Source organism: Puma concolor, chromosome A2 (genome assembly GCF_028749965.1).
Source record: "Puma concolor isolate L17-30 chromosome A2, mPumCon1.1.hap2, whole genome shotgun sequence".
Lineage (NCBI taxonomy): Eukaryota > Metazoa > Chordata > Mammalia > Carnivora > Felidae > Puma > Puma concolor.
This window is the reverse complement of record NC_141668.1, coordinates 166,101,992-166,121,714: the sequence shown is the minus strand read 5'-3', so window position 1 is coordinate 166,121,714 and position 19,723 is coordinate 166,101,992. Positions and strand designations below refer to the sequence as shown.

Sequence of the window (19,723 nt, the reverse complement as noted above, 5' to 3'; positions counted from 1 at the left end):
GACTGAACCACCCAGGCATCCCATGTACTACAGATTTCTTAACTGGATTCCTAGGTATTTAATCCTTTCATTCCTACCGTAAATGGGATTTCCTTTTTGTTTTCTGGTGGGAGGCAGGGAAGAGGCTCCTTTCTTTTTTCTTTTTTTTAATTTTTTTTTTTTCTCAACGTTTATTTATTTTTTTGGGGACAGAGAGAGACAGAGCATGAACGGGGGAGGGGCAGAGAGAGAGGGAGACACAGAATCGGAAACAGGCTCCAGGCTCTGAGCCATCAGCCCAGAGCCTGACGCGGGGCTCGAACTCCCGGACCGCGAGATCGTGACCTGGCTGAAGTCAGACGCTTAACCGACTGCGCCACCCAGGCGCCCCAATTTTCTCTCTCATTCTAAATAAACATTAAAAAAATTTTTTTTTAAATTTTTTTTAACGTTTATTTATTTTTGAGACAGAGAGAGACAGAGCATGAATAGGGGAGGGGCAGAGAGAGAGGGAGACACAGAATCCGAAGCAGGCTCCAGGCCCTGAGCTGTCAGCACAGAGCCCGACGCGGGGCTCGAACTCATGGACTGTGAGATCGTGACCTGAGCCGAAGTTGGACGCTCAACCGACTGAGCCACCCAGGCGCCCCTAAAAAATGTTTTTAAATAGAGTATGGACTCTGGATGGTAATGAGGTGTCAGCACGGGTTCACGGACCGTAACAAAAGTGCCCCTCTGGTGCCACGTTGACGGTGGGGACGACAGAGGGTATGGGGACTTCCTTTCCTTTCCACTCAATTTTGCTGTGAACGTAAAACTGCTCTAAGTTATATGTTAATTTTTAATTTGTATTTTTTTATTCACTTATTTTCTTCAAATGTTTATTTATGCTGGAGAGAGAGCGCACGAGCAAGGGAGGGTCAGAGAGAGAGGGAGACAGAGGATATGAGGCAGGCTCTGCACTGTCAGCAGAGAGCCTGACGCAGGGCTCGAACTCATGAACCGCGAGATCATGACCTGAGCCCAAGTCAGATGCTTAACTGACTTAACCTATATGTTAATTTTTTAAAACAAGGGTCATTGTTTTTTACAATAATGCCTATATTGAAAATATGGTATTCGGAAGATGAATATATTAAAGGTACATACTTATTCACAAAAAGTAATGACCTAGAGAATGTGAATGTTATAATTAATGGAATAATTCATATACCCGGGTTTATACATTACAAATAATAAGTCGGTTTTTAAAAAAAATAAACTTCCCTTGGGGCGCCCACGTGGCTCAGTCAGTTGAGTCTCCAACTTCGGCTCAGGTCATGATCTTGTGGTTTGTCAGTTCGGGCCCCACGTCGGACTCTGTGCTGACGGCTCAGAGCCTGGAGCCTGCTTCGGATTCTGTGTCTCCTTCTCTCTCTGCCCATCCCCCGCTTGTGCTCTGTCTCTCTCGGTCTCTCAAAAATAAATGAATAAATGTAAAAAACAAATTAAAAAAAAAAAACTTCCCTTTTAGAAGATATAGATTTACAGAAAAATTGCAAAGATGATACAGAGTCTCATACACCCTACAATCTTTCCCCTAGTCCTCATATCTTAGAATGAAGATATGGGACACTTGTTACAATTAATGAACCAATATTGATGCATTTTAATCAACTTAAGCCCATACCAGATTCTTTCAAATTTTCCCTCATGTCCTTTTGGGTCCCAGGAGGCCATCCAGGGTCACACATGGTCACTTAGTCTCATTTCCTTAGTCTCCTCTTGGCTGGGACACCTTCTCAGACTTTCCTTGTTTGTGATGACCTTGACAGTCCTGAGGGGAACTGGTCAGGAATTTCAGAGAATCTCCATCAGTTGGGACCTGCCTGATGCTCTTCTCACAGGTGGACGAGGGTGGTGGGTTTGGAGAGGAAAACCCAGAGGTGAAGGGCCCTTTTCATCATATGGCATCCTATCCAGAGTAGATGCTGACAACATGATTAATCACAGGGGTTTTCGAGGAACAGTAACAAAGAATGATAACACACGTAGGCCAAGAAGGAAATCTCTAAGCACAAGAAGGAGACACTGCCTAGGCCCCAGGTTCTGTAACGGCACAACTATATAAACGAAGGGGGCGTTACCCTTGAGCCCTGAGTCTTGCCCTCCCCAGGGCTTATAATCAATTCGCTCTAACACTTATCAAGGGGGGAGGGGCTCTACATCGGCTCCCCCGGTTCCCATCTCCTCTGTTCAGGCTCCTGCCTGACCCTCTCCCCTGGAGTGTGGACAAGACCTACGGAGTCCCTTTTAAGTAACAGAATACGGTAAGTGTGATGGGATGTCACATCTGAGATTAGGTTACAAAAGACTGTCACTTCTGCCCCGCTGGCCGTCTCTTACACCCTTGGATGGAAGTCAGCTGCCGTGTTGGAGGCTGGCACATACTCACATGGGTAAAACACCGAAGAGGGCTACCAGCCTATAATCAGTGAGAAGTGGAGGCTCCTGGTCCGACAGCGGTCAAGGGACTGAATCCTGCCAACAGCCGTAGGAATGATCCTGGAGCAGAACCCCCCTCCCAACCCCCACTGTTGGGCCCTGAGAAGATTACAGACCCGCCTCATACCTTGACTGCAAACTTGTGAGACACCCTGAACCACAGGACCAGCTGGGTCACACCAAGACGCCGGGCCCACAGACACTGTGAGAGCACACCATACATACTTGTCTGAAACCTCATATTTTAAAATTTTTATTTATTTTTGAGACAGAGAGAGAGGAAGAGGGAGAGAGAGAGAGAATCCGAGGCAGGCTCTGCACAGTCAGCACAGAGCCCGATGCAGGGCTCGAACCCGCGAACTGCGAGATCCTGACCTGAGCCGAGATCAAGAGTGGGAGCCTGGCATTGGGCTCTGTGCTGACAGCTCAGAGCCTGGAGCCTGCTTCAGATTCTGTGTCTCCCTCTCTCTCTCTGCCCTTCCGCTGCTCGCACTGTTTCTCTCTCTCAAAAATAAATAAATACCCCCCCCCCCCAAAAAAAAGAATCTAGGTGAAGCGTACGTGAATGTTCATCATACCATTCTTGCAACTTTTTGGTAGCTTTTAAATTTTCCAAAAGGACAAGGTGGAAGAACCAACAAAGCACCCTCCTTCCTCCCCATATGTTCCCCTACCTGCCATCATTTTTTCTTCTACACACAGCCAAGATTCCTCCGAGGTGCCCACACTCGCTCTCTCTGTGTGCTGGCTAAATGTTTAATTACTGGTCTTCCAAACAAAACCAAAGGCGCCTGATCAGTAGTGTTTGCCAATTCCTGTGGTGTAAATATTCCCACCCCGGCTGATTTCACGGCTACTCATGTGGTGTCGCTGAACGCTGAATTGGTAGCAGCACATGTAACAGTATTTCCAGCACACAGATGTGATACATGTAAATACCCTCAGTAGCATGGCGAAGCAACATGTGGAAAAATAATTATGAGTTTTGGGACACCTGGGTGGCTCTGTCGGGTAAGCATCCGGGTCTTGATTTCAGCTCAGGTCATGATCTCACGGTTCTTGGGTTCAAGCCCCGAGACGGGCTCTGTGCTGACAGTTCGGAGCCTGCTTGGGATTCTCTCTCCCTCTCTCTCTGCGCCGCCCCGTTCTCTCTTTCTTTCTGTCCCAAAATAAATAATAAACTTAAAAAGAAAAGGAGGTGTTGGGGTTGGAGTATTTATTACCTTTGTCTAAATATAATCCACTTGGTCAGAAGTTTACACAATTAACTTGTATTCTATTATTTGTTTGCTGTTTAATTATTTTTGAGAGAGAGGGAGACAGAGCACGAGTGGGGGGAGGGACAGAGAGAGAGGGAGACAGACCCGAAGCAGGCTCCAGGCTCTGAGCTGTCGGCACAGAGCCCGACGAGGGGCTTGAACCCACGAACCGTGAGATCATGACCTGAGCCGAAGCCGGACGCTCAACCGACTGAGCCACCCAGGTGCCCCTATAATTAACTTTTAAATAATGGCTGTTTTTAACAACTAGCTCCCAAATTCCTAAAAATTTGACTGTTAGCTCTCGCTAGCCAGAACAAGCTGGCTCCAGCACACCGCTGTAAAAAAAATCTCAACCCACTGAAATCTGGCTTCCACAGCCACCATTCCACCAAAACCCTCTTGCTGGTCTCACCGGGGACCTCCATATTGCAAACTGCCAAGGACAACGGGTACATGTCTGGCCTGGCCTGCCTTGCGTGAGTTCCGTGCTGCATTCAACACTGCGTACTCCACCTGCCTTCTCCGAGGCCCTCCAGGTGCCTTTCCTACCTGCTGCCCAGTCCTGCCCAGTCTACTTGAAGGGTTCTCTTTCCTCCACTTTTGGCCTTTGATATGCCCGTTTGACACACTCCCGGGTGCCCTTGTCCAATTCCATGGCTTCAACGACAACGAAGAAGCCCAGGTCTTCTCAGCAACAACCTATGTATCCCAACCACGTAACTAGTTTGCTCTTCTTGGAGTAAAGACATTTCAAACAAAGCCAGAGTGGAAGCCCTCGTCCCTTACTCCCACCTCGAGGTGGAGTTCCTGAGAGACAGAGGATCTGTCCTTCTCTGAAGCTAGGAAGTGTTAAGTTGCCTCCCTTTCAAGTCCCACAGACCTTATCACAGCTTAGTAACTCAAAAGGCTTCAATACATGAACTCCCCCCAAGGTACCAGCTCCCCATCCCTCCTAGACTCAGATTGCATGGCCATGCTAAGGTACCGCCACTTGGTGGCGGCATTCTCCAAATGGAAAATAGTATCTAAGTGCTAAAAAGACAAAGGCCTAATCTTCTTTAGGGCAAGATGTGTCAATTTATGCGAAATCCATGGGGAGTGGCCTCCACCCAGCCTGGTCGTCATCTTCCTGTTCTGGACTAAAACCAATGGGCGCTTTCTCAAAGTGCTGTACAAAGTGGGCTCCTTTGCTCTCGCTCTTGGAGCAACTCACTTGCCCGTCGGTCGGTCACTGTAGGTCACTGTAAGTGAGAGCCAGGGTCAGTCACTACTGGGCTGGTCCGCGGGTCAACCAGTCAGAATCCAATTGAGCCTGTCCCTGTGGTCAGTCGCCCTACTCGTCCTTCCGGACGACGGAACCTTGCACGACCTGACTGGGAGATCACTTCTCCGCACGGGACAGAAATCACGTCCTCAGGATCCGCCCCTTCGCAGCCTTAACCAACCCTAGGTCTCTACCTCAAAAAAGTGCCCGCCTCCGGGTGACGTCAAGCAACATGCCCCGCCTTCCCAAATCCTGCCCTATCAGAGGCCTAGCTCTCTAGGAGTCTCTAGCTCATTAAGTCCCGCCCCTATGCCAGACCACTCTCCAAGGCCCCGCCCCCAAGGGAACCCTGTCTAATCAGAGGCCGTTACCTCCCCGAAACCCCGCCCCCAAGGCCGGCTTTTCCCAGACCCACGCCGCGCTACATAGACGCGGCGGATGACGCCATCAGGCCGCGTCACCAGAAGGTCACACGGGATCCAGCAACATGGCGGCGGCGGCGCTGCGGGGAGGTTGGTGCCGCTGCCCGCAGGTAAGGAGACGTATGGGGTCAGGGTGCGGAGTAGGGGGCGGGCCTAGGGAGCTCCCAGCCCGCGACCTCCAGGGTCTTTTTCTCCTCAGGCCTTAGGCCCCCTCGGCCCTTTCTTGGGCTCGGCAGAAGGCTTGGGTTGGGTCGTTGGGTCGGTCGAGGCCGGGGCCGGGGTCCCGGAGCGAAGCTTGTGGTTGAGGAGCTAAGCGTGCCGGGTCCGAGGCGGCCATGCGCTGAGCCCGGCGGACGGCGAATCGCCCCTCACTTCCTGATCAGACTCCACGTGCACCGGGGAGTGCACGGTGGCCCGGGCGCCCGGTGGAGAAACAGCCGGGAGAAGGCAAAATACCATTGACAGTCACGGCTCGCCTTTATGTGCCAGGTCCTCTACCGAGACCATTTCCTGCATCGCTTCCCCTCGTCCTCCGTGTGAAAGTGCGGGAGATGGTTCTCGTCCTGGCTTAGAGCTTGAACTCATAGGGGTGGTGGGAGTTACGGCGTGTATGGTGCACTCAGAAAACAGTAGTATTTCGTGTACTACAAACTTCGTGGATTACATGTACTTCATGTACTGCTGCTGCTTGTTGCTGTTTCACAGGTTGGGAAACTGGGACTCAGAGAGGTTAAGCAACCTGCCCACAGCCTCAGCTCGTGGTAAGCTGACCTGGTCCAAAGCCCAGGTCAAACGGACTGCAGTGCTAGGCTCTGGATGAAGGAAAGTATCTCATAGGGATCCTAGTGTGGGGAGGAAGAAGCTGTCGTTGACTCCAGGCTGATTTTTTTTTTTCTTGGCTACTTGTGTTTTAAGTCAGGGTTTGAGATTGAATTTACACATGTCCGGATCTGGGCACAAAACCGGTTGGGAACCAGCCTCGGGTTGGGGCTTAATATGGGATTTCTTTTCCAAGTTAGACAGCCGTTCACTGCTATCTTAGACTGTTGCTGAAGTCAGTGGTTCCAGGATCAATGGGTGTAGGCATATAGAGAAGAACAAATGATTTCAGCTCTCAGGGGTTACTCTTTTTTTTAATATATATATATTTAAGTTTATTAAGTAGTCTCTACCCCAATCGTGGGCATCTCAAACTCACAACCCTGAGATCAGGAGTCAAATGCTGTTCCCACTGAGCCAGCCAGGTACCCCAGGAATTACTCTTGAGTAGCTGTAGGAGATGCTAGCCTTTGCATGAGTTTGGGCTGTTGCTTAGAGTTCCTGGAGATAGGAGGCATGGAACGGGAGAGGAAAGGCCCAGGGAATATGGAAATGGAAGAGTGGTTCTATGGTCATTGACATCAATGTGCCTGGCTCGGTGCTGGGTGCTACAGTGCAATGTTGAGCAGGACGTGCACTGGCCCTTCTCTTATGGAGCTTAAGTCCTTCATTTGGTAGGAGAAGAAATGCCTTTCATGTGACGTTAGTAGTGTCTTGGCCCAGGTGTGCCCTCTTGCACAGGACATGCTAGGTTTCTTCCAGGGTTGTGCCTAGAACAAGTTATCTGTGTTTTACCTCTGAGAGCCCAGGTCTCTGGTCTTCCAAGGCTGGCAGCAACGGGCTAGGCTTGTGAGAGAAGACTGCTCACGGCCAGCATCGAGGCGCTTGGGGGCCCATTTCAGGCTAATGAGACGAAATCAGACAAAGGCACATTTAGCCTTCTTCCACCATAGGTTGGTATCTCCTGAGACTCATCTGGTTTCCCCCAGGTTCAGAGGCAGGAAAGTAGGGATGGACCCTGGAGGTGCAGATCCAGTGTCTTCCTTTCCACGAGATTCCATTGGCTTCTCAGAATTTAGCAAGATGGTGGAGTGTCTAGCATGCAGCAGGCCTGCAGTGAAAATCGGCAAATGATGGGGCGCCTGGGTGGCTCAGTCGGTTAAGCATCTGGCTTCGGCCCAGGTCATGATCTCACGGTTTGTGGGTTCGAGCCCCGCATCGGACTCTGTGCTGACAACTCAGAGCCTGGAGCCTGCTTCGGATTCTGTGTCTCCCTCTCTCTCTGCTCCTCCCCTGCTAGCGCTCTGTCTCTCCCTCCCTCTCCCCCCTCCTCACCTCTCTCTCTCAAAAATAAACACTAAAAAAAAATCGGCAAATGAGACTTGGGCAACCCCTACTTTTTAGTGGGGCTTACTCACTTCCTAGTTACCTTATCTGAATGGCTCTTTCTCTTTTCTTCCCTAACTAGAGATGCCTCAGCAATGGAGTCCAGTTCCTGTCCAGCCACAACCTAATGCTACTGCACAATGGTGCCTATCAGATACGCCGGCCCGGCCGAGAGCTGCCTCTGGTGAGTGACGGGATGCCAGCAGACAGAGAGGAGTCTGAAAGATGAGACCTGGTTGGCAGGAGACAGAGCTGCAGGACGTTGCCCACACTGGCAAGGGCAGCTGATTGGCGTTCCCCATCCAAGACCTGTGGGGTCACAGAACCCAGCGTGCTGGTCCTCTCGGGCTCTCGGGCAGCACCTGGCATTACCAGGGGTGGAGCTCCTGCCTGACAAAGTAGATGATGTGTCAGCTCTCAGGGCTGGAAAGGCATCCCTGTACTCAGCTGAAATCCATTTCCCTGTGGCTCTTCCCTTTTCTGGGTGACATCCCTCCAGGCATTTGAGTGGAGTCACCTCACCTTGGGGGCTCAGTTTCCTGTCTCTGTTGTTCCTCACAGACAGCATTTTCTAGAGCTTTTCTCCTCCGCGTCATTCCTTTTCAACTGTGCTTCTTTCTGGCGGTGTGTTACCACCACAGGGAGGAAAGCCCCAAACCAGTATACTTCCCCAAGTGCACACACTGGGGCAGTCCACACCCTTCCCTTCCCGCTGAGTCTCTCACAGGCCTGGTCTCCCCGGTCCTGTCCTTGAGCTTTTGTGGATGTGGCACATGCCCTGTGGCCTTTCCTCTTAGCCACCACCTCCGTGTGTGCGGCTCGGCCGGCCGTGGAGCGGGAGGTGGGGCAGCTGCCAGGTGGCGCAGTCCCAGACAGTCTTAGAACCTAGACCTCCCCCAGAGAAAGGCTGGCTGGGCACACCATTCGCGTGGGTCTTCAAGCATTCTCTTTTCGGAGCCCACTCTCAATGTGGTGGGGAAGCAGCGATCCTAACCTGGCTCAGTGCGACCCTGAACTGAAGCCTGTGTCTTGGGCAGTGTACGACTCTGGCTCTTGTGTCTGCAGAAGGACCGTGGCCTTTCTTCTGGCCTCCCTAGGCCCCGGCTTTCTGGGTGTGTTGGGTTTTCCTACGAGGGGCACCCCTGAGCTTAGGCTCTGGGTGACAGTGATCCTGTGGGTTGACGACGGAGGTTTGTGCCAAGCCCTGGGGTGACATGTGAATTCCAATGTGGGAGAGTGACCCCAAAGTTATCCCGGCCCCAGAAGCCCAGGGAGTAGGGCCCTATCTCAGCTTCTTCCAGATAAGGGGCTATAGAGTCCTTTCCACTCCATTCCTGGGACAGGGGCTCCTTTGGGTGTTGCCCTTCGCCTTGGGTGAGCATGTTTGAATGTCCATGAGGATTCCAAACCGCCCGTCTCTCACCCAGGGTTCCCTCTGTTGGAGAAGGAGCCTGGCACTTTGTTTTGTTTTTAATAGACTTTATCCTTCTGAGCACTTTTACATGTACAGAAAAATTGAGCAGGAAGTACTGAGAGTTTCCATCAACCTCCTGGCGGCCCCTCCTCCCACCTGGGCCTGGATTTTCCCCATGGTGCGGCCTCTTGCTTTAGTATAGCACCTTTGTTACAACTGATGAGCCAGTATTGATACATCGCTATTAACCGAGGCCCATAGTTTGCCTTAGGGTTCATGCTGGGTGCTCATTCCGTGGGTTTGGACAGAGTAGTCTTACTGCCCAGAAACTTCTCTTTGCTCCGCCCATTCATCTCCCCCACCAGCCTACCCAGCCCCTGACAACCACTGACCCTTTTACTATCCATGGTTTCACCTTTTCCAGAATGTCCTAGAGTGGGGATCATGCCGCCTGGAGTCTCTTCAGACCAGCTTCTCTCACTCAGTAATATGAATTCAAGGTTCCTCTGTGTCTTTTTTTTTTTTTTTTAAGTTTATTTATTTTTAGAGAGAGAGCACAATCAGGGTAGAAACAGAGAGAGAAGGAGAGAGAGAATCCCAAGTAGGCTCCTCAATGTCATGGTGCCCGATATTGGGCTTGAACTCACAAACTGTGAGACCCTGACCTGAGCCGAAATCAAGAGTCAGACACTCAACCGACTGAGCCACCCAAGTGCCCCCTCCTGTGTCTTTTTTAAATTGAGATGTCATTGACAAATTGTGTAAGGCCGCAACATCTTTTTTTTTTTTTTAATTTTGTTTTTAATGTTTATTTTTGACAGAGAGAGTGTGAGCTGGGGAGGGGGAGGGGCAGAGAGAGAGGGAGAAACAGAGTCCGAAGCAGGCCCCAAGCTGTCAGCACAGAGCCTGATGCGGGGCTCAAACTCACAAACTCTGACATCATGACCTGAACCAAACTCAGATGCTTAACCGACTGAGCCACCCAGGCACCCCTCGCAACATCTTTTCGTAGCTTGCTAACTGGTTTCTTTTTATTACTGGATAATAAAGAAACTGGACATCCCACAGTTTATCACCTGATGCTTTCTTAACTTGACTTTCTTGGCTCATAATGGAGGTAGCTGTTCATTGTGAAACCCGTATCAGCACAGAGGAGAAAGTAAAAATCCTTTGTTTCTTTTACATTCTTTCCAGTCCAAATCCTATTCTTCTGGAAACAGGAAAGGCTTTCTCTCTGGCTTGCTAGATAATATCAAGCAAGAATTAGCCAAAAACAAAGAAATGAAAGAAAGTATAAAAAAGTTCCGAGATGAGGCCCGCAAGCTAGAAGAGTCTGACGCGCTCCAGGAGGCCAGAAGGAAATACGTGAGTCCCTTTGCTTCCCGCACAGAGATGACACAGTGGGGGAAGTGACGTCACTCACTGACCACAGGGGCGAGCGGACAGGAGTGAGTCGCCAGCCCCCCGTTTCTGCGGTGAGACGGAGTGGGGTTCTCTGCACACCAGCGGCGCCAGCTTCTTCTGGAAGCTTGTGAGAGATGCGGGGTCGCGGAGCCCTCCCCGACCTGCTGGATCGGAGTGCGTCTGCACGGGCTCCCCGGGTGACCCCTTGAGCTGTAGGTTTAAGATGCGCTGCTCCTGAGAGCTGGTTGTGGCCCCTTGAGTGAAGCAGGTAGAAAGCGGGTCACGGTGCTGGTGTGATTATTAATTACCGCCTGGTCTCTTACTGAAGCAGCTGCCAGGCGCCCGCCGCGGGGAGTGGGCTTGGCAGCTGCCGCATCAGGGCTCTGCGAGGTGGGGACAGCCGCCCCGTCTTGCCAACGGGTGCCTGCTCCAGGTCCCTTGGGTTTTTGTTCTCTTGGCCACGTCCCAGGCTGTGGGCGAGGCCTGTTCGCTCAGAGGGCCTGTGGGGGATTCGACCTGATGGATGATGACCCTTTCTTTCCAGTAAGGAAGAGGAGTGGGCTAAGGGGTGGTTTGGGGGCAGAGCAAGCCGAGTCGGGTGGGACTGTGGCTGTGGGAGATCCAGCAGCGGCTGGCAGCTGCAGGGGTGCAGAGCGAGGCAGGATAATGTGGATGAACCGGGGCGGGGGGCAAGATCACCCCTGCACCTGGCGAGAGACTAGAGCCAGGGCTGGGCCTCAGGGGTCTCCATCCGTCAGCCCTCAACTGCTCCCGAAAGCAAGGCTGTCGGGCAGTGAGGGGCCCTGGGGTGGGGAGGGGGCTGGGGTGGTCGGGCAGGCGGTGGGGGGGCGGGGCGCCGCTCAGAAAATGCTTCCTATAAGACAACTGCTGTGTTGTAACCAAGAGAAACAACCTCCTTACCGTAGAAAAGCATTGAATCCGAAACCGTGCGGACGAGCGAGGTGATAAAGAAGAAGCTGGGGGAGATCACAGGCACAGTGAAGGAGGTAATGGTCTCCGGGCCCCCACGCTCTGTTGCCCGCGGCTGCCAGGCCATCTGTTCGTCGCCTCTGGGAGGAGAGCTGTGCTGGAAGCTGCGGGCAGAGCTGGCGCCTGGGCAGGGCGTGACTTGGCACAGCGGATGAATAGGCGTGGGTGGCGAGCCAGGGAAGAGCCAGCCTGGCCAGGTGGCTTCCGGAGTTAGGATGCACAGCACCCCCCCCCGGCCCCTCGCCCAGGAAGGAGGGCGAAGTCAGGCTAGCCCACGTGCCCTGCGGCTCACCGCTGGCAGTAGAAGCTTTCACGCTTTCGTGCCACCAGCAAAGACAGAAGGGCCAATGACTTGTCTCGTCCTGCCCAAAACAGGGAAGCACTGCTTGGCCCCAGGTGAGGGGAGATGGGGCAGCGTGGGGGGGCCCGAGGGCTTCCTTTTTGTTGCCTGTTTTGCTTTGTTCTGAGCAGGAGAGAGGGGCAGGGCTCTGCACTGTTCTGAGCCGCCTGCGAGGGTTCCAGGCCAGTCCAGCATTAGGCACAGGCTCCTCGAACCTTTTATCCCTAAGCGGCCACTCGTGCCCATTCCGGGGAGAGCCCAGTTGACCTGGCGTCCAGCCCGGAGCCCAGGGGTTCAGCCCTGCAGACCTTGTACACGGCGCACCCGAGTGTCCGGGCCCCATTGGTCAGATGAGTTCAGAGTGTCTGTTCCCGACCTTTGAAGGACTAGACTGGTCTTAGCTTGGGGTGGGGGGGGGGTGCTGTGCTGACACCCCCATCCCTGTGTCTCAGTAGAGTCTTGATGAAGTCGGTAAAAGCGACCTTGGCCGGAAGATCAAGGAGAGCGTGGAGGAAGCTGCCAAGACTGCCAAACAGTCGGCCGAGTCGGTGTCCAAAGGCGGGGAGAAGCTGGGCCGGACCGCCGCCTTCAGAGCCATCTCCCAGGTGGGTCGGGCTGGGGCTCACGGCCTGGCCTGCTCTGAGTCCGGGATCCGGAGTTCTCACTGCCGATCTCAGCCCTGGAGAGGGAGGGCCCGCTTGAGGCACCAGGATGGTGCTCCACTCCCTTCTGGGTGGCCTTGGACAAGTCACAGCCCCTAGGAAGCAGCAGGTTAATGCACGGAGAGCCTCTCAGCCACTAACACCCTTAGCTTGTGTCCGTAAGCCCGGGACCTGTTGTACTCAAGGCGACCTGAGGTCCTGATTCATTCTGAAATGACTGTTGAATCTTCCCACATGCTGGGCTCTCTTGCTACCCACAGGGGCCACTGGATAGAAAGTCCAAATTCCTGCTCCTGAGGTGTCTGGGGGACCCAGAGGGGGATGAGTTGTTCCTGAGCGACATGTGACAAGGGAACATACAGGGGAGGGGCCACGGGTGGAGGGGCAGCCCCTCCAGTGGGGAGGCGTGCACAGCCAGCTCAACACGGCCAGGGTCGCTGCAGCAAGGTTGGGGGAAATGAGGGGGGCGGCCAGAGAAAAGCGGGGTCCATCTGAAACAGCCCTGTGGTCCACGCAGGGAAGTCAGGCAGGGTGCTCAGAGCCACATGACCTCGAGACCGGGGAAAGCTGGGGCCCTGGGTTGGAGTTCTCCGCGGACACTCTCCTGACTTGGGGCACAAACGCACAGGCCCCCGGCGGTGGTCCGCAGTGTCAGGAAGGTCCTGAGCGCCCACCCTGGGGCTGGCTGCTTTCCCCCAGGGGGTAGAGTCCGTGAAGAAGGAGATCGACGACAGCGTGCTGGGGCAGACCGGGCCCTATCGGAGGCCAGAGCGCCTCAGGAAGAGGAAGGAGTTTGCAGGAGAGAAGCTTAAGGAAGAGAAGGTGTTTGAGCCCAACGAGTAGGTAGCAGACTGGCCAGGGCCTGTGTCCCCCTTCCACACACACACACTGTGTTTGAGCGCCCCTGGAACGTTCCTGCCCAAGTCAGTTCGTTCTCGAGTGTCTGTTCTGCTCAAGAGTCCCTGCTCCCGTGTGAACGTGGGGGAGATGGTGGGTGGTGGGAAGGGGGGAGAGAAGGCAGGAGGCTGAGAGAGGAGGGCGGGCTGCCCAGGGGGACGGGGGCGCTGCCCGCGGGGACAGGAGGGCTGGGTGCCTGGGCCGGCACACAGGGGCCCGTGGCCACTGCTCACCGCTGCCCCATCTCCCCAGGGAGGCCCTGGGGGTCGTGCTGCACAAGGACTCCAAGTGGTACCAGCAGTGGAGAGACTTCAGGGACAACAACGTGGTATTTAATCGTGAGTGTTCACGTCTCGGACACTCGGCCGACAGCGTCGCCGTGACAGCAGACGCTTACTGAGTGCTCCCCGCGCACTGGGCACAAGCCAGACCCCCCGCTTTACAGAGGAGGAGACCGGGGTCAGAGAGGAGCAGCCACTCCCCAGGATCACCCAGCCAGTGAGCAGCAGAGCCCAGGCCGCCAGGCAGCCCTGCTCTCGAGGGCAGCCCGGTACATCTCCAGCTGGCGGGCAGGGGCCCTCCCCCAGGGGCTGAGTCACCGTCCTCGCGGTCGCGGAGCTGCCGCTGGCAGGAGGGCGGCCAGGCCGACCTGCCTCTCCGGTGGCTGGGCTGTGGGTGCCACCGTGAGAGGCTCCCTCACAGGGCAGGACAGGAGGCGCCGGTGGGCCTCCCAGGTGCCAGCCAGAGCACCGCCACGCCACACACCCTTGTCCCTTGTCCCGTGACGGTCACTAGAGGCCGGTTTCCTTGGTAGGGAGAGCCCCGCCCCTCAGCCCACCCCCGAGAAAGCTGGCTCCGCCCCGCGCTGCCCAGGTCTGCACAGGGAGTGGGTCTTGCAGGGGCTGCAAGGAGCCCCCGGAAGTCGTAGAGTAAGGGTGTCTTTCTTTCTGGAGGCGACCCCTGACCTCAGCCCACGTCCCGGCAGGGTTCTTCGAGATGAAGGTGAAGTATGACGAGAGCGACAACGTCCTCATCCGGGCGTCCCGTGCGCTGACAGACAAGGTCACGGACCTGCTGGGTGAGTGGGCCTGGACCGTCCTTCCCGCCTGGGCTGGCCGCAGGGACGGTCCCGGGCCCTGGCCCACTCCTGCCGTGGCTGCCTCCAGGGGGCCTGTTCTCGAAGACGGAGATGTCAGAGGTGCTCACGGAGATCCTGCGAGTTGACCCTGCCTTCGACAAGGAGCGGTTCCTGCAGCAGTGTGAGAGCGACATCATCCCCAACGTCCTGGAGGTGGGCGCTGCACCCTGGGGCCCCCACCCAGCAGGTCCCCGCTGTCCCGCCTGCCAGGTTACCCTGGGAACTGCCACCAGGGGCAGAGATCTCCGGCCGTCAGAGGCCTGGCGCCCCCGCGCCCCCACGCCCGGCCCTCGTTAGTCATGCACCTCTGAGAAGGCACCCAGAGTCACCTGTTGGCCCTGCTGGGCTCCGTGATGGTGGCCGATTTCTTCCCTGTGGGGTGTGTCTGCTCCCGGGGACGGAGTTCCCTTTCACGAGGTCCGGCAGCAACTTCCGTCTTCCTGACAGCCGGCCTGGAGCCTCCTGTCTGGTTTCCCTCCTGATCTGCTTGAAGCAGTTCCCTCGAGCCTACAGTGAGCGGCTGCCCAGGGCCGTGGCTCTGTCTCCCAGGGGCCAGGTCCCCTCTCTGTGGGAATCCTGAATCCCATTTTCTGGCCCCTCCTTCTGGTTCATAAATGAGGAGGGGGTGGCTCGCTCAGGGTCCTGCCCCTGCACACACTGCACAGGGCCCCTGCGCCAGGTTGACTGCCTCCAGCCAGCCACGTCTGTTTCTCCAGCCCCTGGGATGTGGCCGGAACCTGGGCCTCTGCCAGGCCTTTGGAAGGGGCTGATGAGATCACAGAAAGGCTCCGCACCCGCCACCAACCCCCCCCCCCCCCCGGCCCCGAAGGTAGATTCCAGTCCCCACCCCCTGTCTCCTCTATCCTACTGGTCTCCCTGTGGTCCCCTCCTCTCTAATTCCCCACATTCCCTGCACCACTTCGGGCAGGGCCGGAAGGAGGTAGAGAGGGGGCGCTCCCTTAACACAGCAGCCCCAGCACAGGCGGATTCTTCTAGAGACGACGTCTCAGCTCCCGGCCTGCCCCTAGTTTTCTTTTTCCCTCTGGCCCTGGGCTCCTCTCTGACCTTCAGCAGGTCAGCCCCGCCTCCAGGTTCCTGCAGAGGCATCCCCTGTGGCACCTTGGGAGGCCACCCCAGGACCCCTCCTCTGCCCCTGTCCTGACCTCTGGCTGTGCAAAGCTCCAGCCCCGGTGGAGGTGGAATGCAGCTCCTGGCCTCCTTGGCTCAGCTTCCCAGCCCCGCCGAGTCCAGCATGCTGCCACCTTCCTCCACCTGACCCAAGGCCCTTGGGGCCACCCTGGGCTGCCGGGGGTCACACATGCAGGCCCTTGGTCCCAAGGGCCTGGGGAGGGGCATCCGTTGCTGCGGCCTGACCCGAGGCCCCCTGCTCCCCAGCTGGAGCCTATAGGGTAGGGTCTCCAGCCTAGATAGCCCCCTATTAGTCTCGAACTTATTTTTTGTTTGTTTGTTTTTCCCTTTTTAGGCCATGATTTCTGGAGAGCTTGAGATTCTCAAAGACTGGTGCTATGAAGCTGTGAGTCCTTCTCTTTTTATTTCTACTTTTTATATTTAGGCCTAAAAAGAATCAGTTTGGAGGTCTGTTTGGGCAGAGCCAGGAAGGGTATGACAGGGCCCGGTGTCCGGGTTGTGGGGGCACCCAGGGGTCCGGGGCCGGGCGGAAAGGGACCAGGAATAGCTTGGGGTGTGTGTGACCTTCCCTCAGCGCTCAGGGGTCTCACGTGGTGGCCGTGGGCGCTGGTCGGCAAGCAGCCTGCGGGCCCACACCACCTCCCGTCCCTGGGCCATGTCACAGGCTTCATGAGGGTACAGTGTGAACACAGACACAGCGCTCCCGGATGCACAAAGCGCTGGCCAGACTCATTATAGCTGTTCTCACTTTGAGTTCCCGAAACACAGATCAAAACGGACGGTGATAAGATTTCCCGCATGGGGAGGAGCCGTGTGTCCTGATGAGGCCTGACTGCTCCCCAGAGGCAGTGCTCAGGGTCCCGGGGCCCCATGGTGCCAGGCCGTGCACCCAGGTCGGCTGTCCCCAGGAGCACACCCTGTCCGCCCCGGTCCTGGCAGCCTCCCCGGCCCTGCAGGACTCTGTCGGCCACCTCGACTCACCCTGCTCACTCCCTGACCTGTGTCTTCATGGGGTTTTTTCTAGCTTGTTTGTATTGAGCAATCCAGAGCCTTTTTGGCTGATCTATTCTGCTTCCAGCTCACAAACAACTTGGAGAAAGCAGAGGAGAAGATGTCAGATTTTTTTTTTTTTTTTAATACTCCCCTGCATGGTGACTAATCCAGCAGGCATTTAGGAGCGTGTGGTTTTTTTTTTTTTTTTTTTAATGCTTTGGGACCATTAGGCTGTGGTTGATTATCTTTGCCAAAGAGCTGCTGGGGCCCCTGGAAATGCTCCTGAAATTGCAGGTGCTTTCACAGAGGTGTATGTGTGTATGTATGTGTGTGTTGTGTGTGTGTGTATTTATTTATTTAAATGTTTGTTTCTCTTCGAGAGAGACAGAGCGTGAGTGGGGGAGGAGCAGAGAGAGAGAGGGAGACACAGAATCCGAAGCAGGCTCCAGGCTCAGAGCTGTCAGCACAGAGCCCGACGCGGGGCTCGAACCCACGAACTGTGAGATCGTGACCTGAGCCGAAGTTGAATGCTCAACCAACTGAGTCACCCAGGCGCCCCCAGAGGTGTTTCTTAGATGCCATTTTTAAGAACCACACAGGAAATAGGGTTGGCACCATTTTTTTTCTTGGTAGATCAGTTATTTCCATAAAAAGTAAGTGTTATTGGAATGTCTTCCACCATAGCTGCTGAGTCCAGAGAAGCCTCCAGTGAAAAGGTACCAGGTGTCACCTGTGTCCTGGGCCTGGGAGTAGGCTCAAGGGGGCTGGAGGTGTCATTGGGGCGTCACCGCCCCGCGGGAAAAACGGGCTGCCTGTGGCCAGCGGCCTCCCATCGGGGCTGGTCAGTGAGGAGGAGGCCGACCGAGGGAGCTCATTTCAGAGCGGCTGTGGGTTAGGGCGAATCCTAGAAAACGCGTTTGATTCCAGGCCAAGATTCTGAGTGCGGTGAATACGGGGAAGTCCAAGATCAGCCAGAGAGGCCTCAACTTCCCTCTGGGCGTGTATTTCAGATCCTGTTGCAGGAAAATTACCTACTTTACTGATTAATACCACTTTCATTTGGGCGTCTCGATGCAGCGCTGTCTTTATAACAAGGGGGGTGTGATTCAGGCCAGCAAATGGGCGGCACTGGCCTCCCTGCTTGGACCTGTGCTCCTGGCATCTGCTGCTCCTGGCAAAGCACACGCAGGCGATAGCAGCCGTTTCTGGAAGGTGCGGGTGCAGAAAGCACGGGATAGGGCGGTGAGCCTGTCTGCGGGGAGAGTTTCCCAGGACAGTGCAGCCCCTGGGGTTCGCCAGCAGGTGCACCGCAGCACCTTGGTGGGGCTTGCGCGCGCGGGTCCAGCCGCAGGGATGTGTCTGGCTTCTCTTCGCAGACCTACAGCCAGCTGGCGCACCCGATCCAGCAGGCCAAGGCGCTGGGCCTGCAGTTCCACTCCCGCATTCTGGACATCGACAACATCGACGTGAGCGGCTCTTCTTGGCGTCGGGGGGGTGCTAGTCAGAGGGGCGCCCGTCCCTGGGGGAGCTGCGGCATGGACAGACAGGGACTGGGGTGAAATGACCTCAGGGTCCCTTTCAGCAGAGGGTTCCCATAAGCCTGTGGTGGGAGAGTTCTTGGGCAGGCGGCGGACGCAGCGGGTGCTGTTGCCGCCCGGACCTCGGGGCCCCCGGAGGCAGTGCTGTCCCTCTGCCTTCACTGGGCAGGGCGAGAGCTTTGCCCCTGTGGAGAGCCGGACGAGTGCCGGTGCTGGTTACCCCTGCCCGTGTGCAGGGGTCCCTCTGTGAGGCCTTACACGCCCACCCAGCCCCCTCTGGGGAACAAGAAGCCACCAGGGTCCAGGGAGGCTGCGTGGATGGTTAGTTCAGACTCTGGCTCACATTGGGAGGGGTCCCGCGGGAACCCCCCACAGGTCCTTCTGGGGCCTGGCCCGACGAGTAGGACAAGTGGGGTGGCTGGGACTGCCTCCTGGGAAGCAAGGGTCGGCATCAGCCGTGAGGCGACTGTCAGGGGAGGGGCAAGGCCACTCTCTGAGGCCCGCCCACCTTGTCGCTCCCCCTGCAGCTGGCCATGGGCAAGATGATGGAGCAGGGGCCTGTGCTGATCATCACCTTCCAGGCCCAGCTGGTGATGGTGATCAAGAACCCCAAAGGCGAGGTGGTGGAGGGCGACCCGGTGAGTCCAGGAGGGATCGGGCCTCGCGGGTGGCCGGCGCGAGACTGGCTGATGGCCGCCTCCAGCCACCTCACGCCGACAGAGCCAGGAGGTTTTGTGACTGTGCAGCAACAGCAGGGCAGTGTCTTGAGAAGCCTGGGGCCCTGTGGGTGCTGGTGGGGGTTGGAGGGTGACTCACTCATCTGGCTGTGCAGAGGCCTGAGTTGTCGACTCTGGACCCAGGCTGACTCCCAGCTCTGCTCCCTGGTCCCTCCTGGCGTCCCCTTTGTGTTCTGCCCTGCCCCTCCCCACAGTCCCTTGTCGCGGCCCTCACCGTCCCTGCTTCTGCAGGACAAGGTGCTGCGCATGCTGTACGTGTGGGCTCTCTGTCGAGACCAGGACGAGCTCAACCCCTACGCGGCCTGGCGGCTCCTGGACATCTCAGCGTCCAGCACGGAGCAGGTCCTCTGAGCATGGTGGCCACGAGCAGAGGCTTCTGGGCTGGATCAGCGTGCGGTGGTCACACAGGACTGGTGTCTGCCTGTCACAACTAGACCTCTGGGGAAGACGGGACTGTCGGATCTCTACCAGGGCCGCTACAAGACCAGCTGGATGGGGACGGGCGGGTGGATGAGGGGGGGCGGCTCCCCATCCGGGGGGCTCCTGCACTGCTCCCACGCCCCTCCGCCAGCAGCCGGGGTCAATATGGTGCACCGGCCGGATGGTGCCAAGAGGCCACCCCCCTGGCCCAGGGACGATCCACGGGGCAGGACGGCAGGCCTAGGACCTGCTGCTCAGAGTAGCATATGAGCCGCTTCAGCCCGGCCATTTTGGCTCCGTTTTTTAACAGTGCCCTTATTATCCTGTATATATGCCTGAGATTTGGAAATAATAATAAAACGCCAAAGTGCAGGACAGCAACTCGGGTGGTCTGAGGTGTTTGTCACTGGGGTAGGGGGCAGCTG

At 56.1% G+C, this 19,723-nt stretch overlaps 1 protein-coding gene across 1 annotated transcript; it reads left to right on the top strand.

The window, feature by feature from the left end:
* Positions 1-5,408: 5,408 nt before the first annotated feature.
* On the top strand, positions 5,409-19,679 carry TIMM44 (translocase of inner mitochondrial membrane 44). Its single transcript, XM_086699228.1, has 13 exons — positions 5,409-5,521; positions 7,699-7,800; positions 10,225-10,395; positions 11,361-11,441; positions 12,220-12,369; positions 13,126-13,265; positions 13,576-13,661; positions 14,309-14,401; positions 14,490-14,614; positions 15,945-15,995; positions 17,980-18,069; positions 18,669-18,779; positions 19,110-19,679. Exons 1-13 carry the CDS (start codon positions 5,477-5,479, stop codon positions 19,227-19,229), a joined length of 1,365 nt encoding a protein of 454 aa, XP_086555354.1. The 5' UTR covers positions 5,409-5,476; the 3' UTR covers positions 19,230-19,679.
* The last annotated feature ends 44 nt before the right edge of the window (positions 19,680-19,723 follow it).

Coding starts and splice junctions, on each gene's coding strand:
- TIMM44 (XM_086699228.1), top strand. CDS start 5,477: ATGGCGGCGGCGGCGCTGCGGGGAGGTTGGTGCCGCTGCCCGCAG. Junction 5,522..7,698: donor GTTGGTGCCGCTGCCCGCAG/GTAAGGAGACGT, acceptor TTCCCTAACTAG/AGATGCCTCAGCAATGGAGT. Junction 18,070..18,668: donor TGGACATCGACAACATCGAC/GTGAGCGGCTCT, acceptor CTCCCCCTGCAG/CTGGCCATGGGCAAGATGAT.